This window comes from Microtus pennsylvanicus, chromosome 13, assembly GCF_037038515.1.
Source record: "Microtus pennsylvanicus isolate mMicPen1 chromosome 13, mMicPen1.hap1, whole genome shotgun sequence".
NCBI lineage: Eukaryota > Metazoa > Chordata > Mammalia > Rodentia > Cricetidae > Microtus > Microtus pennsylvanicus.
In genome coordinates, this window is record NC_134591.1 from 83,611,304 (window position 1) to 83,628,252 (window position 16,949).

General features: G+C 50.8%; 2 protein-coding genes and 1 non-coding gene across 4 annotated transcripts; 2 read left to right on the forward strand and 1 right to left on the reverse strand.

Moving 5' to 3' along the window:
- The first annotated feature begins 2,969 nt into the window (after positions 1-2,969).
- On the forward strand, positions 2,970-5,759 carry Tnfrsf4 (TNF receptor superfamily member 4). The gene is made up of 7 exons (XM_075945725.1): positions 2,970-3,111; positions 3,358-3,480; positions 4,033-4,140; positions 4,529-4,595; positions 5,036-5,232; positions 5,312-5,431; positions 5,522-5,759. Exons 1-7 carry the CDS (start codon positions 2,982-2,984, stop codon positions 5,590-5,592), a joined length of 816 nt encoding a protein of 271 aa, XP_075801840.1. The 5' UTR covers positions 2,970-2,981; the 3' UTR covers positions 5,593-5,759.
- A 913-nt stretch (positions 5,760-6,672) lies between these two features.
- Positions 6,673-13,846, forward strand: Tnfrsf18 (TNF receptor superfamily member 18). Of its 2 annotated transcripts, XR_012907462.1 has the most exons (7): positions 6,673-8,379; positions 9,881-10,054; positions 10,788-10,910; positions 11,556-11,643; positions 11,811-12,013; positions 12,081-12,266; positions 13,763-13,846. XR_012907462.1 is itself a non-coding variant. In XM_075945726.1 (6 exons), the coding sequence occupies exons 2-6, from the start codon at positions 9,904-9,906 to the stop codon at positions 12,203-12,205; spliced, it is 690 nt and encodes a 229-aa protein (XP_075801841.1). In that variant the 5' UTR covers positions 6,673-8,379; positions 9,881-9,903; the 3' UTR covers positions 12,206-12,302. The 2 variants fall into 2 exon arrangements, 1 of the variants encoding a protein (XP_075801841.1); XM_075945726.1 differs by lacking the exon at positions 13,763-13,846 and having other exon boundaries at positions 12,081-12,302.
- Positions 8,688-8,791, reverse strand: LOC142834563 (U6 spliceosomal RNA). Its single transcript, XR_012907643.1, has one exon. It is a non-coding gene; the product is annotated as a U6 spliceosomal RNA (small nuclear RNA).
- Positions 13,847-16,949: the final 3,103 nt, after the last annotated feature.

Here is a 16,949-nt window from a genome sequence, read left to right on the forward strand (position 1 = left end):
ATTCTCCTCATGGTAGAAGTGAAAACAGGACCTGAAAGCAAGACATGAAAGAGTAATGGAGTTTCATGCATGGGAAAGGCTGTGTGGGATCAAGTTGGGCCTTGCGGTTGGGATCAGCAATGGAGTCTGAGCTGGTCAAAGTTCTGGGCCAGTGTTTTTGAAGATCTGTTTTGGTGCTCAGGGCCATTGTCTTGGTATTAAACAGGGGCAGAGCGGGCTTGTCAGGACAGCTGATAGCTCGTCACAATCCTAGGCCTGCTCTAGATGACCCTGATGACATAGGAACCTACTTCTGTGTGGTGTGTAAACAAAGACTGCTTGTTGGTTATCACAGAAACTTTATTGATTACAACACTGTTTGACCTATTAGCTCAGGCTTCTTATTAACTAGCTCTTACATCTTAAATTAACCCATTTCTATTAATCTGTGTATCGCCACGAAGCTGTGGCTTACCAGAAAGTTTCCTCATAGTCATTGGAGTGTGGTTGTACCTGAGCTTGTTTCTAGGCAAAGACGAGACTTCAGTACTTAGAATGATCATGTGCACAAGCAGATCCCAGCCTCTGAGTATCCCAAAGAGTAGGACACACTGCTTTGGAATAGGGACTTCTCGGCAGACTATCAGACTTCATCACCCTCCTGCTCCTGCTCACGGCCTTGGCCTGGAGTGTCACAGCTGAGATGAAGGTGTAGTGCTCCCCTGGCAAGCACCGGGTCTTTTAGAGAGTCTGATGGCTTCCAGTCTGGTACTCAAGGGGCAGCAGCCTGTTGGGAGTTGCTTTAGGTCCCTTGTTGCCCTGAGGGGGCGAGTAGGGCCCCACTGTAGCCCCTAGTGCCTTATCCCAGAGCTGTTTCCCCTGTAGTGATTAGGAGACACAGTGAGACCAGCCACTGCCCGTGATCTTCTCAGTTACATGGAAGCTACTCAGTTTCAGTGTGGTCCAAGCAGAAGGGGCCTGCTGTCCTGTACAGATCCTCTGTAGGGAGTCCCTAGGAATACAGGGCACATCTAGTCTTCTCTGCACCTCTGGTTACCTGTGTGCGATGCTAAGCCCCTTGTCCAGGTCTAACAGCCAAGGACAGCAGAGTTCTGAGGGGAGGAAGGACCACCTTAGTGTTACCTGACCTCAGGAGAGACAGTGTGTCAAATGTGAGATTTACCTTCCTTTCTCCTTAGGGAAGGACTGGGAGTGCTGCCCAGGATGCCCCGAGGATTCCTCTCCAGGACCTTCACTGTCTGGCCTACTCTGGCTTCTTCCACCTGTTTGCTAGCCCAGCCCGACCTTCCACATTATAAGTTTCCATAAGAGAGCTGGGGACTTTTGCTTTCACGTATGATCTTGGGTGGGGGATTTCCAGCCCCAGGCTGGTGTCTCGTTCTGCAGCAGGACTATCCCTGCACCTTTCTTTTTTTAAACCTAAAAACAAAACAGACTTCATCTATAATCCAGACTGGCCTGGAATTTGCAGTCATCATGCCTTTCCTGAAGACTGGGATTACAGGTGTGCACCACATGCATAGCTAGCATGGAACTTTCCAGTTAATTTGAGAATTATGCCATGTCACAGTTTGTGTATGATAAGGACAGTGCCTCCCAGTTAACCCATTTCCTCCTTCAGTGCAGTAGTTTTTATGTAAGAAAAGAAAGCCCGTTGAGCCTGTGACACACCTGTAATCCCAGCATTTGGGAGATGGGAATGAGGGATGAGAAGTTCAAGGCCAGAACCCAAATTTGGTTCCTGATATCCATATCAGGAAGCTCACAACTGCCTATAACTCCAGCTCCAGGGGATCAGACACCTGACCTCTTTGGGTGCCAGTACCACGTTCATACATTTCCTACATACACACTTATACACAATTAAAAATAAACTAAATCTTTTTGGCAGGGCGGTGGTGGCGCACGCCTTTAATCCGAACACTCGGGAGGCAGAGGCAGGCAGATCTCTATGAGTTTGAGGCCAGCCTGGTCTACAAGAGCACCAAAGCTACAGAGAAGCCCTGTCTCGAACTAAATCTTTTTCTTTTTTGTTTTGTTTTGTTTTGGTTTTTTCAAGACAGGGTTTCTCTATAGCACTGGTTGTCCTGGAACTTGTTCTGTAGACCTCCTGAGTGCTGGGATTAAAGAAGTGCGTCACCACTGCCTGGCACTAAATCTTGAAATTAAGAAAGAGAGGGCAGGGAAGAAGGAAAGAAAAGATTGAAACATGGGCTACAGAATAAATTCAAATGTCAGCCTGGACAACCTAGTAAAACTGTTCAAAATAAAACATGAAAAAGGCTATGGATGTAGAAGTAGAACACTTGCCTAGCAAGTAAGAGAATTTAGGTTCCCAGTACTACAAAAAAGGGGGAAAGGGGAGAAAGAAAAGAAATAAAGTCTGTTCACACTGGAGAGATGACTTAATAGTTAAGCTTGTACTGCTCTTTTGGTTGTTTTTGTTTTTGAGACAAGGTCTCTCTTATGTAGTACTGCCTGTCCTGGAAATTTATTTACTGTGTGAACGAGGCGGAGCTGGGATTAAAGGAGTGAAGTACCATGCGCAGTGGTAAAAGCAAGTGTTCCTGCAGAGGACCCAAGTTCGGTTCCTAGTTTTCACGCTGGTGGCTCACAACTTCCTATAACTCTAGCTCTTCTGACCTCCTTGGGTTTTATACTTACCATATACATATGCCCCCCCCAAAAAAAGAAAAAAACACATAATTAAAAATAAAATCCTTTTTTAAAATGCCTGTGTGCATGTGTTTCTCTGTGTGCCTCCATATGTGTATGTTGGGTATCTGCACCTCCCTTCACCCCAGTGGCCCCAAACACTAGCTCGTTACGGGACTCTACACCTGTGCCATACACACTGGAACACATGCTCACTTATCTTCCCGCCTCTCCGCCTACTCCTCTCGCCCCTCCCCCATAGCCCTTATAGCCACATCCTGCAAGGAAAAACCCCAGACTCCTGTGAAGGCAGAGCCCAGACAAGGATGTATGTGTGGGTCCAGCAGCCCACAGCACTTCTGCTCCTGGGACTCACACTTGGGGTTTCATTCAGGCTCAACTGTGTTGAAGATACATACCCCAGTGGTCACAGGTGCTGTCATGAGTGCCAGCCAGGTGAGCGGCTCTGCTTTGGGATGTAGTGGCGGAGTGGGGGAGGGATGATTGTTGGGGGACAATGATGGAGACACAGGTAGAGATATTCTAGGGGGCGGGACGGGTAAGTGAATTCAGGTGATAGCAGATGATGCTCCCAGGTCTGAGACAGCCAACCAAAAGGCTGGTTCTGTAGGAGTCAGGGTGCTGTGTCTCCACCGTCCTGGGCCTTAGCTGACCTGTTTAACTTTTTGGGCTCCACTCCAGGCAACGGTATGGTGAGCCGCTGTGATGCCAACAGGGACACTGTATGCCACCCGTGTGAACCTGGCTTCTACAACGAGGCAGTCAATTATGAAAGCTGCAAGCAGTGTACACAGTGCAACCAACGTGAGCTCCTCCTACCCTGACTCACTGTCCAGCCCAGCAAGGAAGCAGCTACATCAATGGGTGCCCATATTTCCCATATGATTTCAGAACTAACTCCAAGCCATGATGAATCCTGTTCACTAAGGGTTCCTTAGTAGCCAGGGAATTTCTCAGGGGACACTTCTGTCCTCTGCGGTGAAGGCTCAGCCAGGGCCTCTTGGAACTGGGCCTTGCCCAAGCTGTCCTAGTGGGTAAGGCCCGATGTGGATGTTGAGAGTACCTTTCTGATTCAGATGCTCTAGGCTGGAGACAGGTTGGGGAAGGGTAGAAAAGGGAGGCCACAGCTGCCCTGTGCTAGCTCAGTAGCTTTCTACAGGGCTTTATGACCAGGAAGAACAGAGTAGCCAGAGAGAGGGTCTTAGGAGAGAAGAAGCCTGAAGTCAGGCTGCAGAGTTCCCTCAGCTTCAACTTTGTTCCTGCGCCACTGGGGATGGCAAGTCCATTTTACCCTGCCTTGTGCGTTGGTCAGGGCTAGTTAAGCCGCATTCACAGTCTCTATTTCATCTTCCCTAGGAAGTGGGAGTGAACTCAAGCAGAATTGCACACCGACTCAGGATACTGTCTGCCAGTGCAAGCCAGGCACCCAGCCCCGGCAAGACAGCAGCCACAAACTTGGAGTTGGTGAGCCTCAGGGTGGCCTCCTACACCAGGCAGGTTCATGTCTGTCCATGGCCGGTGTGTGCGAGGTGGTCAGGATCCATGTGTGTTGATGCCCTTCATGATAATAGTATAAAAACAAGCCGTGTTCCCACTTGGTACATTGTTACTTCCCCCAGCCATCTAGTCTTGGCCAAAAGCCCCTCTCCCATTGGGTCATGTCAAGACTTGGGTCAGTGCCAGTGGGAGGCACATGGGAAGGAAGGAGCTTGCAGAGACCAAGATTCCCATGCACTGGCACTGGAGAGTGAGCCTTAACACTGTCCCCCACTTCAGGCCCCGCCTCCAGAAGCCTCAACATCTAGGGCCCACCTTAGTAGCATCAGAGAGTTGACTTATGTCTTTGCTGCAGACTGTGTCCCCTGTCCTCCTGGTCACTTTTCTCCAGGCAACAACCAGGCCTGCAAGCCCTGGACTAAGTGAGTATTGTGGCTGGCTGGAACACTGAGGACTGGGGGTGTAGAAGGGATGGAATCAGAAAGGTTTGGGCATTTAAGAGCTGGTGCCTAGATGACTATGTGACGGACCAGTTCAAAGAATAGAAATCCACGGACCAGGGGATCTTCTGACATCTTCCCTTCAACACAGCCCCTGTGGGGAGCCCTGGAAGTGGAGTGGGGACATGTGAGATTCTAGTCCAGGCTGTAGAAACATGTTTGCTCTCAAGTTGTGGTTCTTCAGAGGGGTGGAGAAGTACCGGGCGGGTTTTGAGAGCGCAGAACTTCATGTAGAAGCAGGACAGGGATGGACAGAAACAGACACAGATGTATGGCTTGGGGTGGAGGACTTGGCAGAGTTGAGGATGACCCAGTGCAACTTCCACCATTGTCTCTAGCTAATGGACACCCTCACCCCACAGCTGCACCCTATCTGGGAAACAGACCCGGCACCCAGCCAGTCCCAGCTTGGACGCAGTCTGTGAGGACAGAAGCCTCCCAGCCACAGTGCTCTGGGAGACCCAGGGCTCTACAGTCACGCCAACCACTGTCCAGTCCACCACAGTCTGGCCCAGGACTTCTCAGTTGTTCTCTACATCCACCCAGGTGGCTCCTAGGGGTAAGGGACACTGGCCCAGTGAAGGGAGGGGAGAGGAGGTGAGGGAGAGTGAGTTCACTCAGTTAGACTCTCCTTATAGGCCCAGTATTTACTGGTTTCCTAGGCCTAGGCCTGGGCCTGCTGGCTCCCTTGACTGTTCTGCTGGCCTTGTACCTTCTCCGAAGGGCTTGGAGGTTGCCTGATGCTCCCAAACCCTACTGTGAGTACCCGCTGTGGACTTAATAAAGCTTGCTTCCTAGAGGGATGAGATATATCTCCTCACTGCTTCTTCCTTCTTTGCTTCTCCTAGGGGGAAACAGCTTCAGGATCCCCATCCAGGAGGAACAAGCTGACACACACTTTACTCTGGCCAAAATCTGAACAGCACCTCAGGAATGGGTTTGATGGAGCATGGACAGCCTATATCCTGGTGCCTGCCAGTACCCTCCACACCGTTCTAGGTGCCGGGCTGGCTTTGGGCTCTCCTATGTATGCTATGCATACTGCCTGCCTGGTGGTACCACCAATAAACATGCTAGCAACTGTGAGTCTGTGACTGGCACTAGGGGGCTGAGGTTGCATCCTCTTCTGGTGGGGGAAGAGTCTTAGGCCAAGGTGAAGGTCTGCTCAGAGACTCACACTTAGTCATGTGTTCTCCAGTGTGAACAGGGGTATGAAGTACGGGAGGTATAAAGTGCCAAGGGGATGGTACTAGGGGAGCCAACTGGCAGCTTGGTGAGCAGTCCAGAGTCTGTGCTTCAAGGCAGCGGCTTTTAACCTTCCTAACGCTTCAACCCTAGTGTTGTAGTGACCCCCCCACCATAAAATTATTTTTGTTGCTACTTCATAACTGTAATTTTGTTACTGCTATGAATTGTAATGTAAATGTTTTTGGAGACAGAGTTTCACCAAAGGGGTCACAGCTCACAGGTTGAGAACCACTGCTCTAAGGGGACCTAAGAGTCTTAGCCAAAAGGAAAGCGCTCTGGCAAACAGCTTGAGTATCCTGATCACCAGAGGGGCTCATGAACCATTGTGCCCCTTTTGACCTCTGTGACTCAGGCAGATAACTCAGAGTTATCCTTTCTCTCCAGCCACATGGATGGTGAGAAGTGTTTGGTGGTCCTTGTGCACTACCTAGGTCCTACCTTAGAATCTCTGGACATGGGTGGCTATGGCTCCATGTAGCAGCCAATCAGCCAGCTGTGTTGGAAAAGTGGTCTGCTTCTTGAGCCAAACCTCGCCTGTCTTGAGATTATTCCTCTAGAAACAAATGTTCTCTGACAAGAATATGGACACTTTGAAGACCCAGGGTCTTATGCTGCGCTCTACTACAAGGAGTTCTGGGAGCGGCAACGGCTGTGTTGCTCAAAGAGCACAGGGACTCAAAAGCTCAATGAACTCCAGGCAGAAGGTGCCAAACTGCTCTTGAAGATAGTCAAGCGGTCATGCCTGATCATGCAAGTGAAACCAGAGAGCCCAAACTGGTGTCATGTGATAGATGTTAAAAGTCACTAGATGGCAAAGCTTGGTGGTGTATGCCTTTAATCCCAACATTGAGAAGGCAGAAGCAGGAGGATCTCTGTGAGTTCGAGGCCAGCCTAATCCACATAGCAAGTTCCAGGTCGATCAGAGCTACATAGTGAGACCCTGTCTCAAATAAAAGTAAAAAAAAAAAAAAAGGAAGAAAAAGAAAAAAGAAAAGAAAAAACCCCAAAGAAGAAAGGAGTCACCAGACATCCTGGTGCAGGGGGTGGTGCCAGGCTGTGTCAGCTGCACTTTGAGGAGGCATAGGAACAATAAGGAGCTATAAAGATAACTGTTTCCTTGTTTCCTACCCTTTGCCACCACAAGGCCACCGGCCTGGCATTAAAGTAACACCTTGTTACCTCTCCCATCTTTTACTTGATCTGCTTGTGGTCGGATATAGTATTTTTGTTTCTTTGTGTTTTGAGATAGGGTTTCTCTGTGTAGCCCCGGTTATTCTGGAACTCACTCTGTAGATCAGGATGGCCTTGAACTCAGAGATCCGCCTGCCTCTTCCTCCCAAGTCCTGGCATAAAAGGTGTGCGCCACCACCTCCAGACCAGATATGATGATCTTCATCTGCATGGTGGGGCACCCTATTACTTATAGCCCAAGTCACTGAGACCCCCATGGGTTGGCTGGATAAAACTATCTCTGATCCTGGTTCCCTTCCCATCTCTCTCCATTCTCTGACAACATCCAGCTGCCCGCAGCCAAAGGAAACACCCACTGAACTACTAAATGCCCTTCACTGGGTTCTTGTACAACCAACCACACCTGAAGCCAGGGGATGGAACCATAGGCCAATTGGCAGCCCCCATCCCATAGAGAAGTTCATCCTAGAGAGGAGGGGTGGGGAGGAAGAATGCTATGGGGCTTGGGAGGTTAGAGCTGATAGGAAAGAGGTTTTATTCTCAGTCTAGGCAGGCCATATCTATGCCCCCTCCTTACTGGACACAGGTCTCCAGTTTTCATGTGGTCTCCTGCTCATTTGGGGGCTCCTTGGGTCCCTTCCTGGGTTACATACCCATGACCTCACTGGCACAGATACTGGGTTTATTTTCTCTTCATTCTGATGCTATCCCAAAGTATATTCTCTATCCCCCCTCATCTCAAAAACTCCCCAACTACCTGTGCTGCTCTCCCCATCTCAGTCTGGGAGTTCCCCACAGGGTCAAACGGCCAGGACCCTCTGCCGCCTGGAACATCCTCACCGAGTCCTGTGAAACAAACCACATGGAAATACAAACACAAGGAGCTGCACATAAAATAAAGGAGATAGCAGCGAGCAGATAAAATCACCTCTGCCCACTGTCTGGTTATGGAAGCTGCTTGTTCTTGGCAGTTCCTTGCAGTGGGTACCTAGAAGTGGGTAGGACAGGAAGTCTGACATAGGTGCTGACATTTACTGATGTCATCTGCATGAAAACATCTCCCTAGGTATATGACCTGTGTCTTTTTATCTTTGTGATCTGTGTGTGGTTGTCTCCTGGAAAGAACCTCTATGAAGCTCATTAGCAGCTTGTAGCCTTGCAAGTCTCTGTCAAGCAGACCTTGCCCATGGCTGAGCTCGGATACAACACCAAGGCAAAAATTCCCAAGGGACACCTTCAAGGTACAATGCATGGCAGTGTTTTGGAGGTGAGTGCTTTGTTATCTTTCCCCCGTGGAAGAGGCCATTGCCTAGAGAACAGGGATCCCCAGTGTGAGAATATCATGGCTGGCAGGGGATTCCATGTGTATACCGTGAACTCACCAGGCTTGGGGTAATACTATGAAGGCGTGGTCATGACTGACCTTCTAGATTTTTGTTTGTTTGAGATAGGGTCTCTCTCCATAACTCTGGCTGTCCTATTCACTATATAGTCCAGGCTGACCTCAAACTTAGAGAGCCACCTGCCTCTGCCTCCTGAGTGCCATAATAAAGGTGTGTCCCACTATGTCCAGCCCCAAATATGGAATGATTCACAGATTTTTCTGTCATCCTTACACAGGGGCTATGTTAATTTTTGTATTGTTCCAGTTTCTGTATATGTGCTTCTAAAGTGAGCGCTCCCGTAATTTTTTTAAATGGTTAGGAGCATAGGCAATACTGCCCTCAGTATCTTTATGTGGAGCCAAGGCACGCTTTCCCTTCTGCCCTTGGACTCAGACCCACTTCCTTGGCCTGGAGCTGTTTCTCGAAGGAGAGGTTCTGCTAAGGCTGGCCCAGAGTGGACTACCCAGAGTCCCCTCCCCCACCCCTGCAGTGACCAGAGCTGCCTCTCAGGAGGCTGACACACCTGAGGCTGGAGAACAGTAGGAGTTGCACAGCTGGTAACTTGTAACATCTCCTACTTCCTCAGCCTCCTCCAACAGCATCTTAAAAGGGTGTCAACAATCACAGAGGTCTCCACACCTTCCATTTGTGGGTACCCACAAATTCAGAGATGCCCATATTCACCTCCAACACTCCCCAAAGTCCTCACCATGTTTCCCTGCACTTAGGTTCAGCTGGAAGATGTGGGAAGTAGGGCTGAACAATCCAGAAAGGCTTCCCTGTAGAGGCAGGGTTCCAGAACCTGCTAGTGACTGCACGAGGAAAATGAGGCTCAGAAAGACAATACAGTCTCCCTATGAGGAAGAGGCCCAGAAGGCTCCATCAGGGAGTCCTTGTTATCTAGAATTGTGTGAGGAGGTGAACAAAAGTGGCTCCAGAGACAGCCAAGAGATCCAAGCTGGAACTTCCAGGCTGGATCTGGGCAGGACATACTGTTCTTGGCTTCAGGCGCCTTCTAGGAATGCCCAGCTTATGGCGACTTTCTCTGAAAGGCATATAAGCTCTGGGCTCCCCTCACTGGCTCTCTGGGGTGGAAAGGAGGAGTTTTACACAATAAAGGGTACCCACAAGCAGCCTGTGTGAATGTAGCCTGTTCTGGGTGTGTCTGCTGGAGTTGGAAGAGGCTCGCTGGGGTTCAGGAGGTGTCAAGGAAGATGATATGACTTTGTTGCACACTTTACAGAGGCCTTTACAAACACCACATGCCTGCCGGAAGATGGAGGTGGAGCTGGTCTGGAGCCCAATCTGAGGGGTGGGGACTGAGGCAGGGGCGGGACAAAGCATGCTGGAGCAGGTTGGGGACTACTAAAAATCAACCCACAGGAAGAAGACCCAGGAGAAACACTATGGGAGCATGGGCTATGGTGTGTGGAGTCTCACTGATTTGGGTGCTGGACCTAGGTCATCAGAGCCTGGTTGAGGAGCCTAGCTGTGGCCCTGGCAGCTTCCAGCGTGGGACTGGCAACAACACACGGTGTTGCAATCGGTGTGCTCCAGGTAAGACAAGGAGGGGAGCAGGAGCCAGGATGTGCACCAGTGCCCTGCCCAGCTCTCACACAGGGAGGGTGGGTAGGAAGACTTTCTGAGTCTGGAACCATGAGTCTGGAACTGAGAAGGAGGTAGAGGGTCCATATGAGTCACTTGCTCAAGACCAGAAGTGTGGGAGCAGGGGCTGGAAACTTCTTCTTCAAGAGGGATCTGGGAAAGAGGACCATCTCAGGGTCTGCTGGGTGGGTCAAACCTTAGCTCTGTCTGGGTTGGTGCCCCAACATTGTCCTCTGCCCTATCCAGTGTTTATGTTACCTAGAACGTGTAGAGCAGTCTGAAGACCCCTCAAAGAAAAATATCTTAGCACTTCAACCCCATCCCTCTGATATAGAAAGAGGCAGCTCTGGGGACCCATGTGTCTGTGAAAGAAATGTGGACAGCAGTGACTGCAGCTGCTGAGGTGTTCCTAGTACCCTGAGGCAGCATGGGCCCAGGGACCTTAGAAAGCCCCAGGTGACTCCCATATGAAATGGGACGTATGAAGCCATAACTTCAGAACAGTGGGCGGTATGTATATTAGCGGTCAGCCATCTAAGATGGAACACTGAGCTGGACAAAGCCTAGGATCTTGCACTGGGGTTGACTGAGGATGGAGGCCTAGCACCCTAAGAACTTGAAGGACCAGTAGGAGCTCTGAAGAGGGAAACTCTGCCTAGTTCCTGAGGCTCTTATTCTTGCCAAGACAAGGAGACCTGTCCTGAAGGAGATTGTATATGTGTCATGCCGGAGTACCACTGTGAAGACCCTCAGTGCAAGACCTGCAAGCACTACCCCTGCCAACCAGGCCAGAAGGTGCAGCCTCATGGTACGTCCCTGGGAGATATCCCCAAGCTAACCACGAGTTTAATCTAGAGCCAAGCTGGTAGGGATGCCCAGTGAGCATGTGTAGGCATGTAAGAATGCTTACACCTACAGGGCGCATGGGTATATACTCTGGGTAGACAGGGATCTGCATTCTAGATTCTAGAAGGGATAGGTGGGCCAAGTGGTCTCAGAGTACCTGAGCCATTCTTCCTATTAGCCTGGGATTTTCCATCATAATGAGGGTGTTGCTATCTTCTCAGGGCTGGCTGTGAGAGGCTGTGAGGACTGCCCAGGTGCTGGTCTGCTCTCAGACTATGACTCTGACTATGGCCAGGTCTTTCCACCAATCCTATCCATCTTCATAGGGACCAATGTATCATTCTAGTTCTGGAATAGGTGTACATAGTACTGCTTGTCCAGCCTCTAGTCCTGCAGACATTAGATCCGGTGGATTGATAGACCCTAGTCTGACTTTTTTTGCTTGTTTGTTTTGTTTTTTTGAGACAGGGTTTCTCTGTCCTGGAACTAGCTCTTGTAGACAAGGCTGGCCTCGAACTCACAGAGATCCGCCTGCCTCTGCCTCCAGCGTGCTGACTCCTTCTTCTTTAACCTCAGTAGTCCTTATAGTCTGTCTGTCTATCCACAGGGAATATTAAGTTTGGCTTCGAGTGTGTTGACTGTGCCATGGGCACCTTCTCCGCAGGCCGTGAGGGCCGCTGCAGACCTTGGGCAGAGTAAGTCCTGGATGAGTAGCCTAGGCCCACTCTTGAGGAAGCCTCTCCCACCCCTCCCTTGTAAACCCTCAAAGGCCCCCATTCATCTCCCAAACGTCTCAGAGGCCAACGGTCCCAGTGTGACTGCTTGGGTAGCCAAGCCTGACAGTGTCTGTGTCTGTGTCCAGCTGTACCCAGTTTGGATTTCTCACCATATTCCCTGGGAACAAGACTCACAATGCTGTGTGCATCCCGGAACCACTGCCCACTGAACGACATGGTCATTTGGCTGTCATCCTTCTGGCCACGACTGTTTGCATTCTCTTCTTAATCATAGTCCAGCTCTGCCTGCACATATGGCAGCTGAGGAGGCAGCACATATATGCCCGAGGTCAGTTGTGTCCCTGGGAAGGGGAACATGCATCTCAGGCTACTTGCTGACCACATTTTTACTGCAGAGACGCAGCCACTCTTGGAGGTGCAGTTTCCACCAGCTGAGGATGCTTGCAGCTTTCAGTTCCCCGAGGAGGAGCGTGGGGAGCAAACGGAGGAAAAGAATCGTCTGGGAGACCGGTGGCCATGAGGGCTCTTCTTCCTCTGTACTCCAAGCCAGACCCTCTAAGACTTGCCCAGACCTACCCTTGGTGAGAGCAAGGGCTCTGCTGTGCATCCTTCCCTGGGCCTGGCCCTGCTCCCCTCGATGGTGGAAGTGGGTGTAAGATGATGGGGTGAAGAGAGTAGTGACTCCACTTGGGTCCTGTGGCTGCCTTCCTCTTTTGTCAGCTCTGTTGGAGTGGGGTCTTTAGGCTCTCCAAGAGAGAGCACTGAGTGTTCAGGACAAGACCTTGTACAAGTGGTTTTCAATAAATATTTTTCTAGTAACCTGAGTGACTGTGTTCTAGGGACAGAGGAAAGTAAGGTTCCCAGGGCTGCATTTGAGGACACCCCTTGTCATCCTGTGCCCATGGTCACTTCCAGGGCGTAGAATGGAAAGGATGGTCTAGTGAAATATCTTGGCAAAGGCTCCTGCCTCTAAGCCTGATGAGTTTGACCCCACATGATAGAATCTGTCAACCCTGACAAGTTGTCCTCTGACTTCCAAATGTACGCTATGCCACATGCCTGTGAGTGTCCACACAAGCACACACGCGTCTACAAAAATGTAATAAAGACTTTTAGAATGATCTTTCAAGGGAGGGGCATCCGAAGCCTGCCCTCAGGGCTCTCTCTGGGGTGGTAGTTGTGGGTGCACAAGGCAAGGTTAATCTTGGCCACAAATCCTCAGGAGGGACCATCAGACTAGAGAGGCTTTTGGAAGGAGGTAATCTATACTGAATACCTGCCTTCTTTGCTTCATCTTCTATTTTTTATTTATTCCTCCGTAAGTTTCTTTGCATCGTGTATAACTCTCTGGAGCAGGAGTTGATAGTTGTGAGCTACCACATAGGTGCTAAGAACTGAACGCAGGCGTGAGAGAGCAGCAGGTGCTGAGCCAGCTCTCCAGTCCTCCTCTTGGCTTCTTGTCCGAACCACTTCCCCTCACCTCTGTCTGTTCCATATTAGGCAACCATGTACTGAGCCTGTAGTCTTCGGGATACTGCCCTTTGGGATGCCTGGGAGACTGGGTTGGATGGCACTTTAGGACTTTAAAAATCAGGCTTTAGCCAGTTTCCATATCAGCATTTCCTGGCACGAGGCAAATTCTCTGGAGTGCACAGTGCATAGTTTTGGCTCTGAGGCCCTCCGAGCAAAACATCTCTCCTGCCTCTTGGCAGTTGTAGGGGCTGCTCATAGAAAGATTCAGTAAGAGCAAGGTGTAGTGACACATATCTTTAATCCCAGCACTCGGGAGGCAGAGGCAGGCCCATCTTGGGAGTCCGAGGCCAGCATAGTCTACAAAGTAACCAGGACAGCCAGAGCTACACTCAATAAGGCCACCCTGGAATGGATATGCAGGGAGTGGCAGGCCTGAGGGAAGGAATTGTAACAGCACCCTTAAGGCATCTGCACACCTGGGCACTTACTTGTTCCTCCTTCCACTTAATGTCTCCTGTCTGTCTTTTATCTCACAGCAGGTAAATTGGGATTGTGGGGGGATGTATCTGCAACTTCTGATGCTAACAGCCCCATCAACACACAGGCACCTGGAAGAGACTGGAGGAGGAGATGGAAAAATTGCCATGGAAGTGGAGGACATTGGGATCAGAACGCACAGCGCTCAGGGCCACATGAAGTCTCTTGGGGATGTACCAGCACCCTCATTGCCTGGAGCTGCCTCTTCTGTCCCCTTTTGGGTGGGTTAGGAGTCAGGCACAATCTGCAAAGTCTAGAGTAAGCCTGGGAAGGGAGGTGGAGGCTGGGGGCATCTCCTAGCTTGCCTATCACACCACACCCCTAGATTCTGAGCAATAGGCAGTCCTGCCTTCCCCTGGAACTGCCACAGGTGGGGGCATCCCCAAATAGCATGACGTGTGCAGACTACTATCTTCTGGAAACTCCTCCGTGGGTAACTGATGGGTGTGATAGAGATGGCGGGAGATTATGCAGGGTGGGGTGAGGTATGCGGTAGTCTCCCATGTACCCTTGCCCTGCAGTCAGCAACGCCCCCAATTCCTCTCATGTTCACCTCAGGGGCATAAGATGAACTGTGCCAGCCTGTTAGATGTGGGGATTTCCACAAGAACCCGTGAGCTGTGCAGGGTCTGTTCAGTTCCCCAGGGCTGAGAGTTTGTAGTCAATTAGGGACAGAGTCCATGACTGCAAACAGGTGCGTGTAAAATCCAGGAGTACTAGAAACGTGGAGAAGAGGATAGGCTGAAAAGACTCTGCTGCAGAAGCCTCCTGCCACCCCAGCAGAGACCATTCCAGACCCTGCCTTCTGAAGTAGGGACGGCATTTACCCACTTGCAGAGTCTGGCAGCCACAGCAGCTGAGGTGTGTCTCTGCTAGGCTTAGACTAGCAGGAGGGAGGTTTCACTGCAATTCCCAGAAACCCCTACCCCACAGTAGCCACTCTCCATTTCTTCCGGAAAACCACAGCACACACACACCCCTTGGCCTTGATTTCTTAAGTTTTGTTCTCAGATAAAGAGCTAGCGCTCAGGCCCAGTTCCCAGAAATGCTTCCGGCCACAGCTGTGACTCCTGCCCAGCCTCCACCCTCTCGCTTGCTGAGAGCCCACACTTTATTCAGTGTGAGACGTGCCCCAGCTTGAGAGAAGGACCTGTATCATGGAAAGTGAGAGGTCGCTTCCTTTTTACAACTCGACAACCCCTCCCCCAGCTCCAGACAGCAGTCCAGAGACCTTGGGGGGCAGGTGGGTAATGACTGCTCCTAGCTACCGAGGCATGACCAGGTAGTACCTCTACATCTAGGTCTTCTATTGGGCTGGGCTCACATTTCAGGGACTGTCCCTTATACAGCCACTAGCCCCTATGGGAAGCAGCTGAATGGAGAAAGAAGGTAGACATCCATCCCTTACCTACCCTATCTTCCCAAGAAGCTCCATGAATTAGGGTGACTTTCTGAAGACCAGGCTATCTGTTCGGGCCCCTTTTTAGATGGGGGGGGGCTAGAGTGGGTAGGTATGTAGGATGTTCCACTATTGTCTGACCGAAGCTAAAATATGCAGAAAGTTCCAGACCCTATGCGTGCGTGCGTGTGCGTGTGTGTGCATGTGCGTGCACACGTGTGTGCAGTAAAGGTCTGACTGCAGGGACAACAGAAGGCACAGGGTGCTTGGGTCAGAGCTGTGAGTAGCTCAATTCCCCACATCTTCTGAAGGAAACTCTTGACACTTTCAGCAGGAGGGTCTCAGGATTCTCTCAGGAGAACAGGGAGTGATTAGAAGGGAGGATATATTCAGCTGTCAGGAGCCCCGTTCTTGGGTGACCAACCCCAGTGGCAATCGGTTGCTCTGCAGGGCCAGCCCAGAGTTGATGCCATCATTCAGCTCCTTAACCCCCAGTCCTGTCATATTGTTTGAATATCAGAGAATACCTTGAAGCTGCCAAGTGGCCAGGTGCTCAGATGCCCCACAGCCCCTCTCTCCCCAGAGTCTGATGAGGTCCTGAGCTCAGGGCTCTGGGGGACTTGCATGTGGGCTGTGAAGAGTTGAGGAGGACCTGGAGGAGGTTGATGGGGCCATCGCTTATCATTCCCGTGGAATGAGTAAGCAGCAGGAGGTCCCTGAAACCCTTCTTCTTTGACATGCTCTGCAGCTGCCAGGAATGAAGGGTAGCAGACAGCCCAAGCCCTTGGGGAGCCTGTGGTTGGCACAGCAGGACAGGCTACTGCCAACGAGTATTTGTTACATCATGGTCTCAGTAGAGGTTCCATGTCCCCACAACAGCAGAGGAAGCATCTTCCTCCTGAGAGCTTTGTCACCCGTACTGACATGAGATGACCCCCCCCCCCGGGGAGGGGCAGGGCTGCAGCTCCATGTGGTGCTGAGAGCAGAAATATTTGTCACGCCAGTGATGGGGATACAGCTCTGACTTGGTCAGGGAACTGTGAGGAGGGGGAGAGGCTATGGGAAACCTAAGTCTTGGAGGAGGCACAAGTTGAGAATGTAGTGACAGGTGGCCCCAAGGGGCATGGCTAGTAGCACCATGGCTGCCAACAAAAATGTGACCTTGACCCCAGGAACAGGTGTAGATTCACCGAGACGTGCACTTAAGCTCTGGGGAGGCTGGGTTTCCATTTTCTTAGCTTCAGTGGGCTTCAGAGCCAATAGACCAGAGACCCTCTGACCAGGGACAGGCTTTTCCTGGACTGTTACAGAAGATGCTGGGCTTGGTCACCGACAGACAAAAGTGTGCTTGTACTACACCTTGTACCTCATGCCCTAGGCCACAGCAAGACTGGAGCATCTGGGGTGGAGCAAGCAGTCTGGATGGAGAAGGGCTGTGGGGAGTGTGCAGAGGTGTGAGATGCTCACAAGCTAAAGTAGGGTCTCTATAATTTCCTTGGGATCTGAGCCTCAGTTGTTCAACTGTGAGGAGTTTCTGGAAGGGAACTTCCCTGTATGCTGACAGAGCCCTCTACTGGTGGCCAGGCATTGCATCTTAGAAACTGCCTCAGTTTAGACTGTTGTGCAAGGAAAGATCCCTTACCTCCCGAGGGATTTTGCTTCAATAAAGAACAGGGACCTGTCTGGCATTTCTCCCGTGTGATGGAGCTAAGCCTGATGTTTGGGACCAATTAAAGGTCAGAAGGGAAAACAAGGAAGAGGATATGCAAGAGAGTATTCAAGCTGAGCAGGTCCTTTTGCAAGTTGGTAGGAGGTTGTCTTTGGAGTTTTGTAGGGGTGGGGTAACTTAAGGGGA

What these genes read in the sequence shown, in the direction of transcription:
- Tnfrsf4 (XM_075945725.1), top strand. Translation starts at nt 2,982, where the DNA reads ATGTATGTGTGGGTCCAGCAGCCCACAGCACTTCTGCTCCTGGGACTC. An exon ending in CAGCCACAAACTTGGAGTTG is followed by an intron (nt 4,141 to 4,528) that starts GTGAGCCTCAGG and finishes TCTTTGCTGCAG; the next exon opens with ACTGTGTCCCCTGTCCTCCT. An exon ending in GCCTGCAAGCCCTGGACTAA is followed by an intron (nt 4,596 to 5,035) that starts GTGAGTATTGTG and finishes CTCACCCCACAG; the next exon opens with CTGCACCCTATCTGGGAAAC.
- Tnfrsf18 (XM_075945726.1), top strand. Translation starts at nt 9,904, where the DNA reads ATGGGAGCATGGGCTATGGTGTGTGGAGTCTCACTGATTTGGGTGCTG. An exon ending in TTGCAATCGGTGTGCTCCAG is followed by an intron (nt 10,055 to 10,787) that starts GTAAGACAAGGA and finishes ATTCTTGCCAAG; the next exon opens with ACAAGGAGACCTGTCCTGAA. An exon ending in GCAGCACATATATGCCCGAG is followed by an intron (nt 12,014 to 12,080) that starts GTCAGTTGTGTC and finishes TTTTTACTGCAG; the next exon opens with AGACGCAGCCACTCTTGGAG.